The 20,004-nt window shown below is 40.5% G+C and overlaps 1 protein-coding gene across 10 annotated transcripts in view; it reads left to right on the forward strand.

Annotated features, from left to right (window-relative positions):
- ATM (ATM serine/threonine kinase) overlaps window positions 1–20,004 on the forward strand; it is a 132,945-nt gene that overhangs the window by 65,978 nt on the left and 46,963 nt on the right. For all 10 annotated transcript variants that reach the window (XM_030331235.1, XM_030331234.1, XM_030331233.1 and 7 more), the window contains 8 exons: window positions 655–819; window positions 1,654–1,786; window positions 3,418–3,513; window positions 5,705–5,876; window positions 9,633–9,774; window positions 13,049–13,225; window positions 15,379–15,556; window positions 18,700–18,787. In XM_030331235.1, the coding sequence (XP_030187095.1) occupies window positions 655–819; window positions 1,654–1,786; window positions 3,418–3,513; window positions 5,705–5,876; window positions 9,633–9,774; window positions 13,049–13,225; window positions 15,379–15,556; window positions 18,700–18,787 (1,151 nt within the window). The remainder of the gene's footprint in view (window positions 1–654; window positions 820–1,653; window positions 1,787–3,417; window positions 3,514–5,704; window positions 5,877–9,632; window positions 9,775–13,048; window positions 13,226–15,378; window positions 15,557–18,699; window positions 18,788–20,004) is intronic.

Raw genomic sequence — 20,004 nt, forward strand, 5'->3', positions numbered from 1 at the left:
AATGGTTGGAAAAACATTTTCAGCTAATTAAGCCTTGTAATCATTTAATTACGGAGCACCTAATAATTTTTTTTAATTTTTAAAATTTTTTGTGTTTGAAAGAAACAGAGACAGTGCGAGCTGGGGAGGGGCAGGGAGAGGGAGGAGAGAGAGAGAATCCCAAGCAGGCTCCTCACTGCCAGCATAGAGACCAGTGTGGAGCTTGAACCCACAAAACCTCAAGATCATGACCTGAGCTGAAACCATGAGTTGGGTGCTTAACGGATCGAGCCACCCAGGCGCCCCCAGTAACTTGGATCTAACAGATTACCTAACAGTGTCTGTCTCTTCCTTGGTTTGAAGTGTAGAGGTAATGAAAACGAGGGACAGCAGTTCATACCACTGTTCATGGTGTGTGAGATACTGCTTCAATAAAATGTTCCGGTAATATTGGCATTTCTCTACCCCAGTGCCCGTGCTGTAGCAGCAACTTACGTACTTGTTGACTCATTTGAAAACGGTAATAGCTGGTACTATAGAAGTAATTAGAACATTTTATCTGAACTAGGCCAGTAGAGTTTTTATCACTTATTATAGTAGGTTTGGTTGTTCTACTTTAAAATATAATTAAACCATTTTTTCCTTTTGATTTTTTCTTTTTTAAATTATGTTTAGGTATTGGACTTGTTGAAATACTTAGTGATAGATAACAAGGATAATGAAAACCTCTATATGACAATTAAACTTTTAGATCCTTTTCCTGACCATGATGTCTTTAAGGATTTGCGTCTTACTCAGCAGAAAATTAAATACAGTAAAGGACCCTTTTCACTTTTGGAGGTAATAATTATTCCATCATCTTACTATTTTGTATTAGGATAAAGAGCAGTACTTTTTGAACACTTCTAGTTCTCTGAAAGAAAACAACTGAGTTTTAAAAAAACTGTGATGAAAAATAACCTGAGATTTAGCTTCTCAACAAAAAAGTGAGTCTTAATATATCCTCTTGTATTGCAGCAAAATTGTAAATATTAAGGTTTTTTTTGTTATGGTCTGAAATTAAGTATTGAAGAAATGTGGTATAAAATATGCTTGATTTTCATATGCATCAGATTCATTAATTCCTCAAAATTACTGTGTGATCTTTTGAGGGACAATTTGATGTTTGAAGTAGAGATGATATTTGAATTTTTAAAGAGTTTTTCAAGTTTTAATCTTTAATCTTTATAAACTTGAAAATTATTTTCAAGTGTATTTTTTAGCGTAAAATTTTATTCCAATTTTAAAACCATACCCTATATTTGACTACATATCAATGTGATAATATAGCTAAATGTACTAAGATATAAAACGAGAGTTACAGTACTAAATAAGTAGAAATTTAAACTTTTCCCTTGGAGTATGCTAATTATAATCTTAAAGTCTTAAAGATGTTCTTGTGAGAGAGTCAAAATTAAAACATTGGCCAACAAAACAAAACAAAACAAAAAAACCAAACCACATTGTAGGACTGAAATGGAAGAAGTCATTTATTTCTACCGTGTTTGGTAATAATAAAGCTGTGAGTCAGTGTCTGCGAAAGGCTCTTAGTAATTTTTTTCTTTTGAGTTTTATTTCGCAGACTTCATACAAATCAAAAAACCAGTTATGTTTTTAACTAATGCTCTCTTTCAGGAAATAAATCATTTTCTCTCCGTGAGTGTTTATGATGCACTTCCTTTGACAAGGCTCGAAGGGTTGAAGGATCTTCGCAGACAGCTGGCACAACATAAAGATCAGATGATGGATCTCATGAGAGCATCTCAGGGTACTGATGTCAATGACCCGGGTTATTTGCACCTATTTCTTTGGGAAAGATCTTTGTAAACTTTTTTTTTTTTTGAGTTTTTTAAACTCTTACTCTTTGATTAATTCCACGGACTTAGTTTAGATTCTGATCCTTTAGTTCAAACCTCTATCATTTCTCTTCTAACTGGGAAAGAGGTCATTACATGGCCTCCTCACCTTGAATTACCCTCATTTCATCCATCCCCTGCACCTCAGCCAGGGTGATTTCTCTGAACCCAAACATGATTGCATTATTCTGTTGCTTGAAAAGTTTTAATCACTTCCTGCTGCCTGAGACAGAAATTTGAGTTCCTTAAAGCCAGGCATACAGGCAGTGTGTCTCTGCCTCTTGCTCCAACTCGTGTTCATAGAAGAAATGTATCCCACTTACAGCCTCTTAGCCATGTGTGTGCATGTAATTGTGTGCATATGTGTGTGTTTTTCTGTATACACACATATTTGTATATGTGTTTCTACCTTTTTCTCATTTAAGAAAACATTCATTTTTATGTTATTTTGATTTCAGTTTAGGTTACTTTAATATTGTACTTGGAAATTTTCTCTACTTACATTTTGATTTTCATCTTGTACCCATTAATTTCATATTTCCATTGTGATTTTTTTCCCAGTAACTTTAAAAACTAATTTTGGGGGCGCCTGGGTGGCTCAGTCGGTTAAGTGTCCAACTTCGACTCAGGTCACGATCTCACGGTCCGTGAGTTCGAGCCCCGCGTCGGGCTCTGGGCTGATGGCTCAGAGCCTGGAGCCTGCTTCCGATTCTGTCTCTCTCTCTCTCTCTCTCTCTCTCTCTGCCCCTCCCCCGTTCATGCTCTGTCTCTCTCTGTCTCAAAAATAAATAAATGTTAAAAAAAATTAAAAATAAATATATAAATAAATAAACGTTAAAAAAAATTAAAAAAAAATAAAAACTAATTTTGATTTTGACCACCTGAGCTCAGAGCTCGTAGCGCATTTGTTCTGAGATGTGTGTTTGTGTAAAGATGAGAAACTGTATCTTTTGTTCTCGTGTGTTTGGGTCATTCATTGGTCTAGACTTCTCTTGTCCAGTAGCTGTTCATAGCTACTTAAATTTCAGTGAATTAACGTTTAATAAAATTTAAAATTTAGTTTCTTATATCATACTAGCTCATGTCATGTTCTCAGGAGCAAGTGAGCTAGTGGCTGTTGTTGGACAGTACAGATTATGGAACATTTCTGTCATTGCAGACAGGTCTATTGGATATTGCTGTTCTAGACTAAATGCTAGATGTTGAAGAACAAGACATGCTCCCAAGGTCTCTTTCAGGTTCATGTTGAATGATTTTTGTATTTCTTACTCTGATTTTCTTAAGGTATTGACTTATCTGTGCAACATATGAAGACATTTCTCTTTCTCTGCCAAGTATTGCCAATCATTTTTACATGGTTCTGTTTTATAAGTTGAGATCTATTCACTATATATTTTTTGACCTTCTTATGGTTTTAAAACCTTGTTTTAAAAAAAAAACAACTTGATAAAAGTGTTTTAGATAATTTGATATATAAGCCTATTGTAAAGAAATGTGTATTCTCCGGTGTAGTTGAAACTAATTTTTTTAAAACTGCTCCTAGAAAACCCACAAGATGGCATAATGGTGAAACTAATCGTCAGCTTGTTGCAGTTATGCAAGATGGCAGTGAGCCACACTGGTGAAAGAGAAGTTTTAGGTAATCTCTGGCTAAATGAATGTGAGTTTTTCTGTTTGAGTGGCCATTCCTGTTTTCACAATCAGTAGAAGTTTGTCATTTGGGTTATTAGGGAAACGTGCGGTGCTAGCTGAGGTATAGTTCTGTCTAGTTCAGATGGCCTGAAGCAGCCCTCCTTTCGTACTTTGCTTAAACATTTATAAAAGTGAAAAGTTAGCGATATACACGTGTGCAAAGCCTTTCTTTTGAAAAGGCCTTGGTTATCTTTAGGAAAGTCTGAAATACCTGTTTGTAGCATTAAGTTGCAAATAAATCAACTTTTGATACATTTTGTAAATATAACTGATTAGTACTTAGTCTTTTTGTAGGACAGAAATAAGATGAGGTTTTGGAGGGCTGGATGAATTAAACTCAGATGTTAAAATCACATTCGGGGCATCTGGGTGGCTCAGCTAGTTGAATGTCGTACTTCAGCTCAGGTCATGATGTCGCCATTCATGAGTTTGAGCCCTGTGTCAGGCTCTTTGCTGACAGCTCAGAACCTGAAGCCTACTTCAAATTCTGTGTCTCCCTCTTTCTCTGCCCCTCCCTCTCCCCCACTTACACTGTCTCTCTCCCTCTCAAACATTAAAAAAAAAAACAAATTAAAACCACATTCAAGTCCTATACTATTTGTAGGGTATCCTATTGTAAGATAAATGGCCACCATACATCCTGCCTAGAAGAGGTGTTTAGACTTAGTGATCCCAGGCTGGAAACACTGAATGATTGAAGTCAGCTTGAAGTTGTCATGACAGCATTGATTCAGATAAGAAAAATGGAGGAATAAGAGGTCCTTCAGATACTGTTTCCTTTCAGTGAAGCCTTCCTTCACATCTCAGCGGGAGCCTGTTATCTGGGGCACTTCTTTTTTTTTTTTTTGTAAATTTTTTATTGAAATATACCTTACATACAGAAAAGTATACAAATGATAAGTATGTAACTCGAAAACTTTTCACAAATGGAACACACCTGTGCTTTTAGCATCTAGACCAGGAAACAGAATCTTATTAACGCCCTAGAAATTTCCTTTGACCAAGGAATTTATACCTTGTCCATGGTGGCACTGTTTCTAGAGACAAACCTGATTTGCTACAGGAGCCCTAAGTGGCTTTCCTGTGTAGCATAAAATCTTAACATGGTTTTATTAAGTAGCCACAGCTCACATCATACTTAGTGGTGAGAGACTGAAAGCTTTCACCCCCAGATCAGGAAAGAGACAAGGTTGCCCTCTTTCACCAGTGCTGTTCCAAGTTGTACTGGAAGTTCTAGCCGGAGCAGTGGGACAAGAAGAGAAAAAGCATCCAAATTGGAAAGGGAGAGGTAGAATTGTCTCTGTCCACAGATGACATCATTCTGTATCTAGAAAATGCTAGAGAATCTACAAGAAAGCTACTGTAACAGAGCCAACAAATGAATCACAATCGCAGGATATGAGATCCATACACAAGATTGAGTTGTGATTATGTACACCAGCAGTGAACAATCTGAAAAGAAAATTTCATTTCATTTACCATTCTGTTCATAATAGCCTCTAAGAGAATCCGGTACCTGGGGATAAATTTAAAGAAGGAAGTGAAATACTTGTACATGATCTGTTTGTTACAAGTGAATCACCAAGGACACCCCACATTGAAGGGGAGAGGAATCAGGCTCCACCTTTGGAAAAGAGAGCTATCAAAAAAGTTGTGAACATACTTTAATAAATTCCATCACTCCTGGAAAAGAGCGTGAGGGAGTTCTCTGGCATGCAGAAACTGCTCCCTATCTTCATCTGGGTAGTGATAACACAGGTGGAAAAAAACATGTATGAATTTTCACTAAAGTAAGTGTTTCAGATTGGTGTGCTTCGTGTGTGTAATGCTTAAAATTTTAACAGGCTTAAGTCTGTTGATAACGTTCATACTGTAGCTCTGTTTACACTTTCATCCTTAATACCTATATTCTGTTAATGACTTCTCTCTCCTGGATATGATTTTATATGGGAAAATACCTTTGCCCACATGGATGTATAAAGGCAGTGATACAATGTATTGCAGCTTCTTTATTCAGTCTTTGGTTAACCACTTAAATCTTGAAGAATGACAACACATTGTATTTTTGAAGTTAGAAAAGTTGTTTTATGGAAGAAGTCTAAGCTACAAGTGTACTGACAAGGAATTTCTCTATACAGAGGCTGTTGGAAGCTGCCTGGGAGAAGTGGGTCCTATAGACTTCTCGACGATAGCTATCCAGCATAGCAGAGATACATCTTCTACCAAGGCCCTGGAGTTCTTTGAAGATAAAGAACTTCGGTGGACCTTCCTAACACTGACCTACCTGAATAATACGCTAGTAGAAGATTGGTGAGTATTTAATGATACTTTATATCTGATAGCACCTACCTTGTCCTATGTTCAAGGAGAATGATACTTTATATAAACAAACATCTCTCCTAACTGAACTTTTCCCCTGTAAGCTGCATACTTTTTTTTTTTTTTTTTTAAGTTTATTTATTTATTTTGAAAGAGAGCATGTACACGTGCTGGGGAGGAGCAGAGAGAGAGAGAGGGAGAGAGAGAATCCCTGACGTGGGGCTCGAGCCCACACACCATGAGATCATGACCTGAGCCGAAGTCAAGAGCTGGACGCTCAACCTACTGAGTCACCCAGGCATCCCATAAGCTGCCATACTTGTAATCTCAGGTATTTTAACGAAAATTGGTGTATTTTTATTAATTCACGTAATCGCTGAAACCCTGCTAGGTGCCAGGCCCTGGATTCACTGGTGAGCACACCAGACTAGGTCCGTGTTAACTTCTAGTGAGAGTAGACTAGAGAAACAGTAAGAAAAGTACCAGGTGGTTCTGTACAGCACATTAAAATAGAATTGCCAAAGAGGAGGCTTGTCAGGATCACAGGTGCTGCTCTCCTCTCATTTAGAGAATTATGATCCTTTTCCAGTAAGTCCTGGAGCAGAAGCGTCCTAACTCCCGACAGTCTTCAGCTTAGACAGAGTTTTCTTTTGCCCATTTATTCATTATGCGCGACAAAAGTGCCACACATATTATCCTGACTACCGCTTTGGTGGCTGTGAGTTCACTTTGGCTTTCTTTCTGCACACCCCTGCCCCATTTGTGTATCTATCTTTGGTGTACGTGAGCACCCCACCACCACCGTTTTGGGGAGGGTGGGCTCAGAGGAGTTTTGCCCACCACCAGACACCCTTGTAAGGTAATAAGGTGTCTTACCTGTGTTTGCCTACAACTGGCCCACCTCTGAGAGAATAAATAACTGGCAGTAACGTAGACACGTGACATGTTTTCATTGCTCATTTAATGGGCATGTATCTTTCTCTTTTCTTGTTACAATAAAAATGCTGACAGCATTTCTTTCTCAACATTTTATTTTAAAAATTTTCAGGCCTACAGAAAAGTTGAAAGAATTTTACAGCAAATGCCCGTATACTCACCACCTAGACTCTACCTTACTGTTTCACTGCTGTCTCTGCTTCATCACCTCAAGCCATCCTTCTATCCACTTAATAATCCATCTCATTAGTCAAACTGTATTTCACAGTGTATGTGGCATAGTCGTTGAAGATGTTTCCGCAGAAAATTGGCACGCAGCATTCACTGCATGGTAATTTGGAGTTGGCTCTTCTGAAAAGGGTGGGCAAAGATATTTAATGTGACTTAAACTGTAAACCATAAGGAACCTCTTTGTGTAAGAGGAAACCAGTCATTACGTTTGAGGGCCTCCGGTCTACCAAGGGAATGTTGACCAGAGGATTCTCCCAAGAGCTGGTCCTGGAAGGCTTGTGTGAGCAAGTGTCATCCCGCTGATCACTGATGGGTGTGAGCGGGAATGAAGTGTGGGTGATAAGGGATGAAACATTCCAGACTGGGAGATAACTCCAGAGCGGGGATTAGCGTGGTGTGTCTGAGGAGCAGAAAGAAGCCTGGTATGGAAGACGATGGTATGTTTGAAATTAAAAAGGTAGGACTAATTCTGATTAAGAAATTTGGATTATATTTGAAACATACATGAAAGCCAGAGAGTTTTGAGCAGAGTAGTGTCAGGATGCAGCCTGCTGTTTCACTCTGGCTTGTATGTGGCAGATGGCTTGTGGAGGGGAAACGGGAAGCCCAGTTATGGAGCAGCTGGGGTGGTCCAGAGGGGAAATGATGGTGATTCGGGTTAGGGTGGTGGGGACAGAGGGCAGGTGGAACATTACTGGAGCCGAGGTGTGTTTTTTTTTTTTTTGAATTTTTTTTTTTTTTCAACATTTATTCATTTTTGGGACAGAGAGAGACAGAGCATGAACGGGGGAGGGGCAGAGAGAGAGGGAGACACAGAATCGGAAACAGGCTCCGGGCTCCGAGCCGTCAGCCCAGAGCCCGACGTGGGGCTCGAACTCCCGGACCGCGAGATCGTGACCTGGCTGAAGTCGGACGCTTAACCGACTGCGCCACCCAGGCGCCCCCTCTGTTTGCTTTTGCTTTTTTTTTTTTTTTTTTTTTCATTGTTTTTTTTTTTTTTTTTTTTTAATTTTTTTTTTTCAACGTTTATTTATTTTTGGGACAGAGAGAGACAGAGCATGAACGGGGGAGGGGCAGAGAGAGAGGGAGACACAGAATCGGAAACAGGCTCCGGGCTCCGAGCCGTCAGCCCAGAGCCCGACGCGGGGCTCGAACTCACGGACCGCGAGATCGTGACCTGGCTGAAGTCGGACGCTTAACCGACTGCGCCACCCAGGCGCCCCAGCCAAGGTGTATTTTTAACGGAGAGCCGGCAGGACTTGCCTATGAGTCGGGTGTGGAGCAGTGAGGGAGAGGGGATGAAAGGTGAGTCCAGGTTTAGGGTTTATGCTTCCACATCTTAAATTGAGAAACCCAGGAGGAACAAGCCTTTATTTCATGGCTCATCGCCAGTTTACAGGGTCAGGCTTTTGATGTTTTTGTCCACTTGTATTTTCAGCTTTCTTGCATCACAGCCCTCCTTTTCCTAATATTTTGCAAAGCAAAAGGACTTTCAGGGTTTTATTACAGGTTTCAGATGCCTTACCTCATGATTCTCAACTAGGTTCTGGCCAGAATACGTGTGTACTTACTGTTTGTTTAAAATTGTTGCAGACTTGGGGCGCCTGGGTGCCTTTGTCAGCTAAATGTTGAGCTTTGGCTCAGGTCACGATCTCGTGGTTCGTGAGTTCGGGCCCCGTATCAGGCTCTGTGCTGACAGCCCAGAGCCTGGAGCCTGCTTCAGATTCTGTGTCTCCCTCTCTCTCTGCCCCTCCTCTGCTCACACACACACTCACTCTCTCTCAAAAATAAGTAAACATTACAAGAAAATAAATAAAATTGTTCCAGACAATAATTTTATCATTTGAGGGAAAAGCTATTCTTTTTTGCCCAAATTATTTATATCTTTTAGACAAAGCACGATCCAAGTATTGTTTTCTCAGGTGAATTTGTATTCTGTGGTTCTCATTGCCCATATTTATTAGCCATTGTTATTTCCAAGTATTTCTTTTCCTGAGTACTTTTAATTTATAGCAGTCATAATGTGAACTTTATTGTAGTCATTGAAGGGAATTGCTGCAGTGACTAATAACTCAGGCTTACTGAAGGAATATTAAAAATTCACTGATAGTTTTGGCTTTGATGCCGTAGCACTTTATAGGTGTAAACTTTCCTTATGTTAAAACTGCCTGACACAGTTGGCTTCTACAGTTCCACTTCTGTGTGGATTTCTTTTGATAAACACGGCCCAGTACTCTAAGTATATTTTCTCTTCCTTATGATTTTCTTAAAAACGTCTTTTTCCTAGCTTACTTCTTTGTAGAAATACACTATATAACACGGAACATATAAAATACATGCTAATGGACTGTTTATGTTATCAGTAAGGCTTCTGGTCAGTAGCGGGTTGTTAGTGGTTAAGTGTTGGGGGAGTCAAGATTTTTATGCAAATTTTCGACCGGGGAGGGATCAGCACTCCTAACTCCTGTATTTATTCAAGGGCCAACTGTAATGTAAATTTACTTAAATTTTTTATTCGAGGTTGCTTCATGACCATAGTTGATAGAGTGTATAGGCATTTGAATTATATATGTTTTTCAGTGTCAAAGTGCGATCAGCTGCTGTTACCTGTTTGAAAAGCATCTTAGCCACAAAGACTGGACATACTTTCTGGGAGATTTATAAGACGACAGCTGATCCCATGCTGATCTATCTACAGCCTTTTAGAACATCGAGAAAAAAGGTCTGTCAAATAGTGAATGTTTATTGAATACACACTGTCTAGAACAGTTGTATGTGCTGTGAGATATGACTGTCAAGTTTCTTAAGTAGCATTATACTAACGTTTTACCTTTCTCATAAGTAATTCCAACTGTACTTCTTGAATCCAGGGGATTTGTTTTTAATTATAGCGGTGTGAAATAGTTGAGAGATAGAAAGCTCAACTTCAGATTGACGCAGGGGATAGGAGGAGTTCTGAGTGATAGGCCTTTTTTCTTCGGAGTAGAAAACCCTTACGTTGATCCCTCGAAAGCCTTTGGTGTTGGGGGTGGTGTGTAGTGTAGGTATTGTGCAACAAGCAACAGTTTATTCCCGAAGGAAGTTAAAATAGCACCGTCCTTTGGGATAGAAGGAACATACGTAAACATCATAAAAGCCATGTATGAAAGGCCCACAGCTAATATCATCCTCACTAGGGAAAAACTTTCCCTTCTCTCTCTGTGAGAGCTTTCTCCCTGAGATCAGGAACACGACAGGGATGTCCACTCTCACCACTCTTGTTTAACGTAGTGTTGGAAGCCCTAGCATCCGCAGCCAGACAACAAAATGAAATAAAAGGCATCCAGACTGGTAAAGAAGAAGTCCAACTTTCACTTTTCACAAATGACATGATTCTCTACATGGAAAACCCAACAGACTCCACCAAAAGTCTGCTAGAACTGATACATGAATTCAGCAAAGTTACAGGGTACAAAATCAATGTACAGAAATTGGTTGCATTTTTATACACCAATAATGAAGCAATGGAAAGAGAAATAAAGAAACGGATCCCATTTACAATTGCACCAAGATCCATAAAATACCTAGGAATAAATCTAACCAAAGATGTAAAAGACTTGTATGCTGAAAACTATAGAAAGCTTATGAAGGAAATTGAAGAAGACACAAATGGAAAAATATTCCACGCTCCTGGATTGGAAGGATAAATATTGTTAAAATGTCAATACTACTCAAAGCAATCTACACATTCAGTGTAATCCCAATCAAAATTGCATCAGCATTCTTCTGAAAGCTAGAAGACACAATCCTAACATTTGTATGGAGCCACAAAAGACCCCAAATAGCCAAAGTAATACTGAAGAAGAAAACCAAAGCAGGAGGCATCACAATCCCAGACTTTAGCCTCTACTACAAAGCTGTAATCATCAAGACAGTATGGTATTGGCACAAAAACAGACACATAGACCAATGGAATAGAATAGAGAACCCAGAACTGGACCCATAAATGTATGCCCAACAAATCTTTGGCAAAGCAAGAAAGAATATCCAGTGAAAAAAAGACAGTCTTTTTAACAAATGGTCCTGGGAGAACTGGACAGCAACATGCAGAAGAATGAAACTAGACCACTTTCTTACACCATTCACAAAAATAAACTCAAAATGGATAGAGGACCTGAATGGGAGACAGGAAACCATCAAAACCCTAGAGGAGAAAACAGGCAACAACCTCTTTGACCTCAGCTGCAGCAATTTCTTACTCAACACATCTCCAAAGGCAAGGGAATTAAAAGTGAAAAGGAACTATTGGGACCTCATGAAGATAAAAAGCTGCACAGCAAAGGAAACAATCAACAAAACTAAAAGGCAACCATGGAATGGGAAAAGATATTTGCAAACAACTTATTGGATAAAGGGCTGGTATCCAAAATCTATAAGGAACTCACTAAACTCACACCTGAAAAACAAATAATCCAGTGAAGAAATGGGCAGATGACATGAATAGACACTTTTCTAAAGAGGACATCCAAATGACCAACAGACACATGAAAAGATGCTCAATGTCATTCATCTTCAGGGAAATATAAAGCAAAGCCACACTGAGATACCATCTCACGCCAGTCAGAGTGGCTAAAATGAACAACTCAGGAGACTATAGATGCTGGTGAGGATGTGGAGAAACGGGAACCTTCTTGCACTGTTGGTGGGAATGCAAACTGGTGCAGCCGCTCTGGAAAACAGTGTGGAAGTTCCTCAAAAATTAAAAATAGAACTACTCTACGACCCAGGAATAGCACTGCTAGCAATTTACCCAAGGGATACAGGAGTGCTGACACATAGGGGCACTTGTACCCCAATGTTTATAGCAGCACTTTCAACAATAGCCAAATTATGGAAAGAGCCCAAATGTCCATCAACTGATGAGCGGATAAAGAAGTGGTTTATATGTACAATGGAATACTACTTGGCAATGAGAAAGAGTGAAATCTGGCCATTTGCAGCAACGTGGATGGAACTGGAGGGTATTATCCTAAGGGAAATAAGTCAGTCAGAGAAAAGACAGATACCATGTTTTCACTCTTATGTGGATCCTGAGAAACTTAACAGAAGACCATGGGGGAGGCGAAGGGGAAAAAAAATTACAGAGAGGGAGGAAAGCAAACCATGAAAGACTCTTAAATACTGACAACAAACTAAGGGCAGATGTGGGGTGGGGGAGAGGGGAAAGTGGGTGATGGTCATTGAGGAGGGCACCTCTTGGGATGAGCACTGAGTGTTGTATGGAAACCAATTTGACAGTAAATTACATATGTTAAAAAAAAAAAAAAAACAAAACAGCACCATCTATAGTGAAATACAAGATGACCTATAGATTTCTCCTTTGTCCACGGTAATAACCATTGCAAGGTTCTACTGAAAGTAAATACATAAGAACTCTTCCTTCTCTTTTAGTCTAAACTTTCCTCTTTAGTATTTTCTTTTCATAAAGCATCTGGGAAATACACAATAGAATTTTCACCAAATTAACTTAAGGACATATACCCATTATTGTAATAGTCTTTTTAATAGATCATCAATAGAGTTTTGGTCTCAGTGAAATTACTGGTAATATAAAGTATTAATAAAACCAGTCATCTAAGCTATAAAACACTGTAGTTTTAACATCTTGAGAACTGATTTGATCTTGAAATCATTTCTGTGTGGTGGACCCTGACTGGTTCTGTCCACAAGACAGGTGCCGCAGAGAGTTTGTGATTCCTATAACACACTAGTGAGCTCAGGTTCGAACTCATGCATCCTGCTGTGTAGACCAGTAACTTTTTGGCATACCACTCTGCCATTCACGTAAACATAAGTGTATTTTAATTTTAAAATGTGCCCATTGCTTCCAGATTTAGTTTTAACTGTAGTTTGGTTTGGAAACAGATTTGTTTATGTCTGGATATTTGTTCTGCATAAGAAAGATAGAATGTATTTCTAATTGCCTTACTTACATGTGTTGACTGTTTTCTTTCTAGTTTTTAGAAGTACCCAGACTGGACAAAGAAAGTCCTTTAGAAGGCCTGGATGATACGAGCCTGTGGACTCCTCAAAGTGGAAATCATGACAGTTGGATAAAGAGGCTGACTTGTGCATTTTTGGATAGTGGAGGCACAAAGAGTGAAATTCTTCAATTATTAAAGCCAATGTGTGAAGTAAGATTAGTCTGACTTAATTACTCCCTTCCTACCTTTGCCGTTTTTATTTGAGCCTTCTCTTAATAGCTTTCGTGGCTGGTCACGTCCCGTTCGGCTTCTGTGTACATGATTCTGGTCTGCAGATCTGTGGTACTGACATCACCTCCGTGGAGCGTCACCTCCGTGGAGCAGTGCCCGCGCTCGGCCGTTGGGAACCCATCGCACGGGCGTGTTTAAATATTTAACTATAGCTTTGTGCGATCGGTTTCTGCTGTGGGCTAGCTACCTCCTAGATGAGCTCTAAAGGGTGCCACTAATGATAGTTAAAATACGGATGGTTGTAAATTATTTATATGAACCAAAAGTCTGCTTTTTTGTTTACTTTTTTTTTTTAAAGGTGTTTGTGATTCTCTTTCCCTGGTATATACTTTCTTGAGTGAGAAAAAGAACTAGGGTAGCAGTTAGCATTGCTCTTTTATTTTTGAAGGTACAGTACAGTTAATTTCAATAGAGAGTAAAGGTACGTACCCAATTAAACACGAACTTTGTGTGCTTTTATCAAGTGTGCCAAACACTACAATATCATGATGCTCTAAGGCTTCAAAAGCTGCATGATTCAATAGCAGTGTGAAAACAGAGTATCTGGCTGGTTCAGACATCTGCCAGTTCAAAGTACTGATAGAGAAATGAGTATTTTGGTAAAGTGCCCTGAGTGAAAGCAATTTAAAAAACGGTCCTTACTTGTACAGAAAAACTGTTGACAGTGAATAAATTCTCACACTCTCTGCATTACTACGGAGCATTTGTGCTAAGTCAGCATGGTGATAACCCTGGACACACACACACATCGCATTTCCCATTAGTGAACATACCTGAGATTTTTTATTAAGTCCTGACTTTCGGTCACAAGATAAAATATTCCAAATATACATAGAGACAACACCCCAGCTTCAAATTCCTTAAATTCTTTATTGCTAAAACTGCCATTTTGATTTGTCTTTAGTCTAAAAGGAAAAGATAAAGTGTGCATTTGGTAATCTATCATTTGTTTTGTGTGTGTAGTATGTGATGAATAATGAAGAGAGTGCCTTGACAACCATAAGGTTGTATGCTGTTTCAGTGTACCACGGGTATTAAAGTACTTATCTGTACTTTGGAGTAGATCACAAACAAGTACCCACATCATATACCCATAAACTGGAGTTTATTAAAATAATAAACATTTTAACATGACTGTTGTAGCTTTTCACTGAGTGTAGAAAATGTACAAACATCAGCTTTCCAGCTTTCTTCTTTAACTTCAATCCCCATTTTCCTTTATAACAAATTAGAAAGCTGCTTTATTTTTTCTAATTTTTTTAATGTTGATTTATTTTTTTTTTCTCTTTTTTTTTTTTTTTTTTTTTTAATTTTTTTTCAACGCTTATTTATTTTTGGGACAGAGAGAGACAGAGCATGAACGGGGGAGGGGCAGAGAGAGAGGGAAACACAGAATCGGAAACAGGCTCCAGGCTCCGAGCCATCAGCCCAGAGCCCGACGCGGGGCTCGAACTCACGGACCGCGAGATCGTGACCTGGCTGAGGTCGGACGCTTAACCGACTGCGCCACCCAGGCGCCCCAATGTTGATTTATTTTTAAGAGAGAGAGAGTGAGAGGGAAAGGGCAGAGAGAGAGGGAGACACAGAATCGGAAGCAGGCTCCAGGCTCCGAGCTGTCAGCGTAGAGCCCAATGTGGGGCTCGAACTCACGAACCATGAAATCATGGCCTGAGCCAAAGTCGGACACTTAACCGACTGAGCTATCCAAGTGCCCTGAAAGCTGCTTGTTATTAGTAACACTTGTCAACAGTGAAATTTTATTTGCTGTAGTGACGTAATAATTTCACTTGTAAACAGTATCCTGTTTCATTGCATGCTGGTGGCCCAGGTCGGAAATGAACAGTTGTCATGTAATTGGCACATGTTTGACATAGATACTCTAGATTAGTTTGATTTGTTTAAGCACTGCCTGATACATGTATTTTGGTTGTGTTTTAGAGGTACGCTGAGTTCATGGCAGATTGATCTTTTTTTTTTTTTTTTTTTAAGTCTAATATGCCAGTAACGGATTGAAAATTTTAAGTACATTATTTTCACTCAAACTCTTGATTTGATATGCTTGTATATTTTAGGTGAAAACTGACTTTTGTCAGACTGTGCTTCCATACTTGATTCATGATATTTTACTCCAAGATACAAATGAATCATGGAGAACTCTGCTGTCTACACACATTCAGGGATTTTTCACTAACTGTTTCAGACACTCCTCACAAACGAGCCGATCCACAACCCCTGCAAATTTGGATTCAGGTATTCTGTTCCATTTCTAGCATTTATACTTTAACTTCTCAGTTCTAGAGAAAGGTGGATTTGTTTGAATCCCTTCAGGATGCTTTATTGGCTTAATTCCATAGCATCTAAATAACTATTTCCTCATCTGTAGAATGGAGATGAAGGTTGTAGCCAGTTTTCAATGAGATAACATATAAAGCACCTGGGATAACACTTGATGCACAGTATTCCCTCAGGAAGTTGTGGCTTTTAATAAGGGAGCAACTAACTGAGCATTCGGTGTGTGTCAGGCACTAGGCTTGGCACGGACACCAGCCACACGGAGAAGACGCCCTACAGTCTAGCAGTGGAAAAGCAGGCTAATAAATGCAAGCAAATGTTAGGAGTACCATGTTGGAAAGATGATGAAATGTTCATGCTAAAGCTCTGGCCCCGACTCATTTGTTTGAAAACAACCCTTTTTATTACCAAATATTTATTGTGGAAAATAGAAATGAGCAGAAATTAAAAAATCAAGTTGCCCATAATTCCATGATCAAGGGTAACAACCATTCACATGTGGTACATATCCTTGGAGTTTTTGTAAACAAAAATTAGATTATACTTCATTTGATCACATAACCTCCTTTCGTTTCATGCTTTATAATAAGTATTTCCCATGGTAAGAGCTTATAGTGGGAGAAATTCCACCGGGAACAGGAGCACTGTATTATGGGGGTATATAATATATATATATACACACACACACACACACATAGTTGAGGGCTCCTTCTGGGTCAGGTTTTCAAACCTAAGATTAAATAAAGGCAAAACAAATCACAAATCTGTAATGGTAACTTATTGTCTTTAACATGTGTCATTAACGTATTTTATGTGCAAACACAAAACCAGGTGCAAATTCACTTGGTGTACTGGAGACCAGTGCAGTTCTAAGAGAAGGACCGATTTACGTGCTGTTTTGCTGCAACTGACTTGCTCTTCCCAGTCTTGATACGGTTCTAGTCACTTTGGCAGAAGCTGTGACGTGTCCCACTCGTTTCTTTCTTTCTTTCTTTTTTTTTTTCAACGTTTATTTATTTTTGGGACAGAGAGAGACAGAGCATGAACGGGGGAGGGGCAGAGAGAGAGGGAGACACAGAATCGGAAGCAAGCTCCAGGCTCTGAGCCGTCAGCCCAGAGCCCGACGCGGGGCTCGAACTCACGGACCGCGAGATCGTGACCTGGCTGAAGTCGGACGCTTAACCGACTGCGCCACCCAGGCGCCCCTCGTTTCTTTCTTTACTGCTAAAACCTTCGACACGACTGAGGTGTCACTTAGGCTTATGTTTCACCCCTACCATGTGAAATACTCTAATTATAAACCTAGTCCTGGGAGCTCACTCTGTGGTCTGAGTAGATTATACATTGTCATGTAAATGACCCAAAGCATGCTTACATGAATTGTCTTCAGATTATTGGAATGAAATTCATGAAATAATTCTTGTAGAGACTTTGCAAACTAAACTACGTCTCCTGTCCTTAATTTGGGAAATATGGTGTAAGTGATTCAATTACCAGTAAGCGTTTAAACTTTAAATATTAAAATAATTTAAAGTTCTGTTAAAGACGATTTTATTACCAACTTTAATGTAATCATTGCTTGTGATGACCTGGCGGTTCATTATCATGAACATGATAATTGTTTTCATATTTATCCTATATACATACATGTGTATATATGTATATGTGTCCTGTCACCATTCGTTGGTAGAAATGTGCCCGTTTTATTTTATCTCTGTGTAAAGTGCCAGTATCTGTGACCATAAATGAAAATTTAAATTTCACCTGTAGAAATCTGTTGTTTACAAGGAAAGTAAATACACATTTCCATCAGATCTGATGTCTGTAAGTCTCCCTGACCTCACTTGATTGTGTCCCGTGCACCTTGGACTCACTTCTCCAGAGTAAACTTGCCATCTTCCTCCCATCCCCTCCCCTCGGCCTCTCCGACCATGCGCCTCGTCAGTGAAGGGCACCCACTTAGGCCTCTCTCATGTTCACCTGACTGCCAGGTCCTGCCACTTCTGTGTTATAAATCCTGCCAGTCCCTCTGTTTGTGTCTGCCCCCAGCATCCTTGCTGCTATCAGCACAACTGAAATTCTTACAGTGAGTTCCTGTTGCAGCCGCCGTAGGTGGTTGTTTCTGTTGCCTGGGACACTGTCTGCCACTCTTCCATCGGATACCCCTTTCTCTGTGAACCTTTCCTTGTTTAGGTTCCATCCTTTGTGCCTGTCCACTCTCCACTTTCCCTGTCACATCCTCTTCACACAGAGGTGAGACTCTCAGGCAAGCCAGTGACTTCTGTGTGCACAGAAACAGTCTCTCTTATTCAGAGTTGTATCCCAACTGCCCAGTACATAAAAGATCCTCGGTAAGTATTTACTGAGCCAGTGAATTAGCCCCCTTCAGAAATAAAATATAAATTGTAATTAAATTCTCAGTTTTATTAATAAGCACAGTTTCTTGTAAAAGTAAGAAATGCCATTGAGTTCTTATCGATTCATACTTATTAAGAACCAGTTTTGGGGCGCCTGGGTGGCGCAGTCGGTTAAGCGTCCGACTTCAGCCAGGTCACGATCTCGCGGTCCGTGAGTTCGAGCCCCGCGTCGGGCTCTGGGCTGACGGCTCGGAGCCTGGAGCCTGCTTCCGATTCTGTGTCTCCCTCTCTCTCTGCCCCTCCCCCGTTCATGCTCTGTCTCTCTCTGCCCAAAAATAAATAAACGTTGAAAAAAAATTAAAAAAAAAAATAGTAATTTTAGGGGCGCCTGGGTGGCGCAGTCGGTTAAGCGTCCGACTTCAGCCAGGTCACGATCTCGCGGTCCGTGAGTTCGAGCCCCGCGTCGGGCTCTGGGCTGACGGCTCGGAGCCTGGAGCCTGCTTCCGATTCTGTGTCTCCCTCTCTCTCTGCCCCTCCCCCGTTCATGCTCTGTCTCTCTCTGTCCCAAAAATAAATAAATGTTGAAAAAAAAATTAAAAAAAAAAAAAGAACCAGTTTTGTGCCAGGTGACTGCCCACCAGAAGCTTAGAGTGTAGAGGGAGACAGACGCACGCCCAGAAGGAAGGATGCCCTTAAGCTTAAGCAAGTCTGCCCAGACTAAGGGGAGCTGTCTTTCTTTGTCAGACTCAGAGCACTTTTTCCGATGCTGTGTGGATAAAAAGTCCCAGAGGACCATGCTTGCTGTTGTGGACTACATGAGGAGACAAAGGAGGTAATGGAGTGAACATGGCTTTTGGGGTTTGGGGACTTAGAAGGGTCACTTGTTACTGCCGGCTGCATTGTCACGTTCTCTGAGGTGGTGCTCTTTCCAAGGTGCTGTATGTACTTTGTGTGATGCTTCTGTCTTCTTGAAATAACCCATATTCAGGTGCCACTTGGGTTAAATCAGCGCTGGGAACTTCATGAAAGTTTCTTGGCTGTGCATTGTGGTCCTCAAAATGTACGGTTCCGTGGAGTAAGACTGTGCCAGGGGAGTGTTTGTTTCCTTGATCGTGAGAACTCGTTGTACAGGGTAGTGTCTTGTTCCTGTTACCGGTCAGGAGGTTTTTGCCCGTGAGGGCAGGAACTGCGAGTGAGAGGTCTCATTGATCTCTACTGCTCCGGAGTAGAGAATTCTGAAGAAACAATGTAGCAGGCCTGCAGCTTGGAAAGGTAGGAAGTGGCGTCTTATGTGCGTGTATGCTGGTGGCGGCAGTGGTTGACGAAGGGTGGGAAGGAGAGTAGGGGAGGAGTGCAAAATCCCTAAATGCCTTTACGTTTTCAAATGAATTCCTCTTTGTCCCCCGCATACCATCCCACACCGCTCTTAGAAATGTTAGGGTTTCAGTATGTTTCCAATTAGAAAGTTACCGATACGCTATATTGTCGCGTAGAGATCCTTTCCCGAGAAAGCCCATAAAGAGCTGTAGCTGTAGCCAGAAGCATGTTATTTCTTGGGGCTGGGAGTCCGTTTCACCTCTGAATCGTTCCGTGCAGATTCGTCATCAAGGTAGAGTGGTGTTGACATTCCAGTCCTTGGAAAAGATAAACATTCTTCACATTTAGTTTTCATTCTGAATAAGCCGTATGGAAGATTCCTTGAGAGAATATGAACAGAACAAAGGAATGTAAAGGACCTCAATTTATGTCCGATTCTGGTGCTTAGAAGCTTTGTGATCTCTGAACTTCAGGTTCCTCAGCCACAGGGTTTTTTTGTTTTGTGGTGGTTTTGTTTTTTATTTTAGAGAGAGAGCACGTGCAAGTGGGGGAGGGGCACAGGTGGGGAGAGAGAGGGCAAGTGGGAGCAGGGGAGGGGCAGAGAGAGAGGGAGAGAGAAAATCCCAAGCAGGCTCCCCGCTCAACCGACTGAGCCACCCAGGCGCCCCTCCGTAGCTACAGTTAAGCGTCAGCTCTGTGATAGGCGCTGTATTCATCAGCCTGATACGTGTT

The sequence above is a fragment of the Lynx canadensis genome, chromosome D1, assembly GCF_007474595.2.
Source record: "Lynx canadensis isolate LIC74 chromosome D1, mLynCan4.pri.v2, whole genome shotgun sequence".
Classification (NCBI taxonomy): domain Eukaryota; kingdom Metazoa; phylum Chordata; class Mammalia; order Carnivora; family Felidae; genus Lynx; species Lynx canadensis.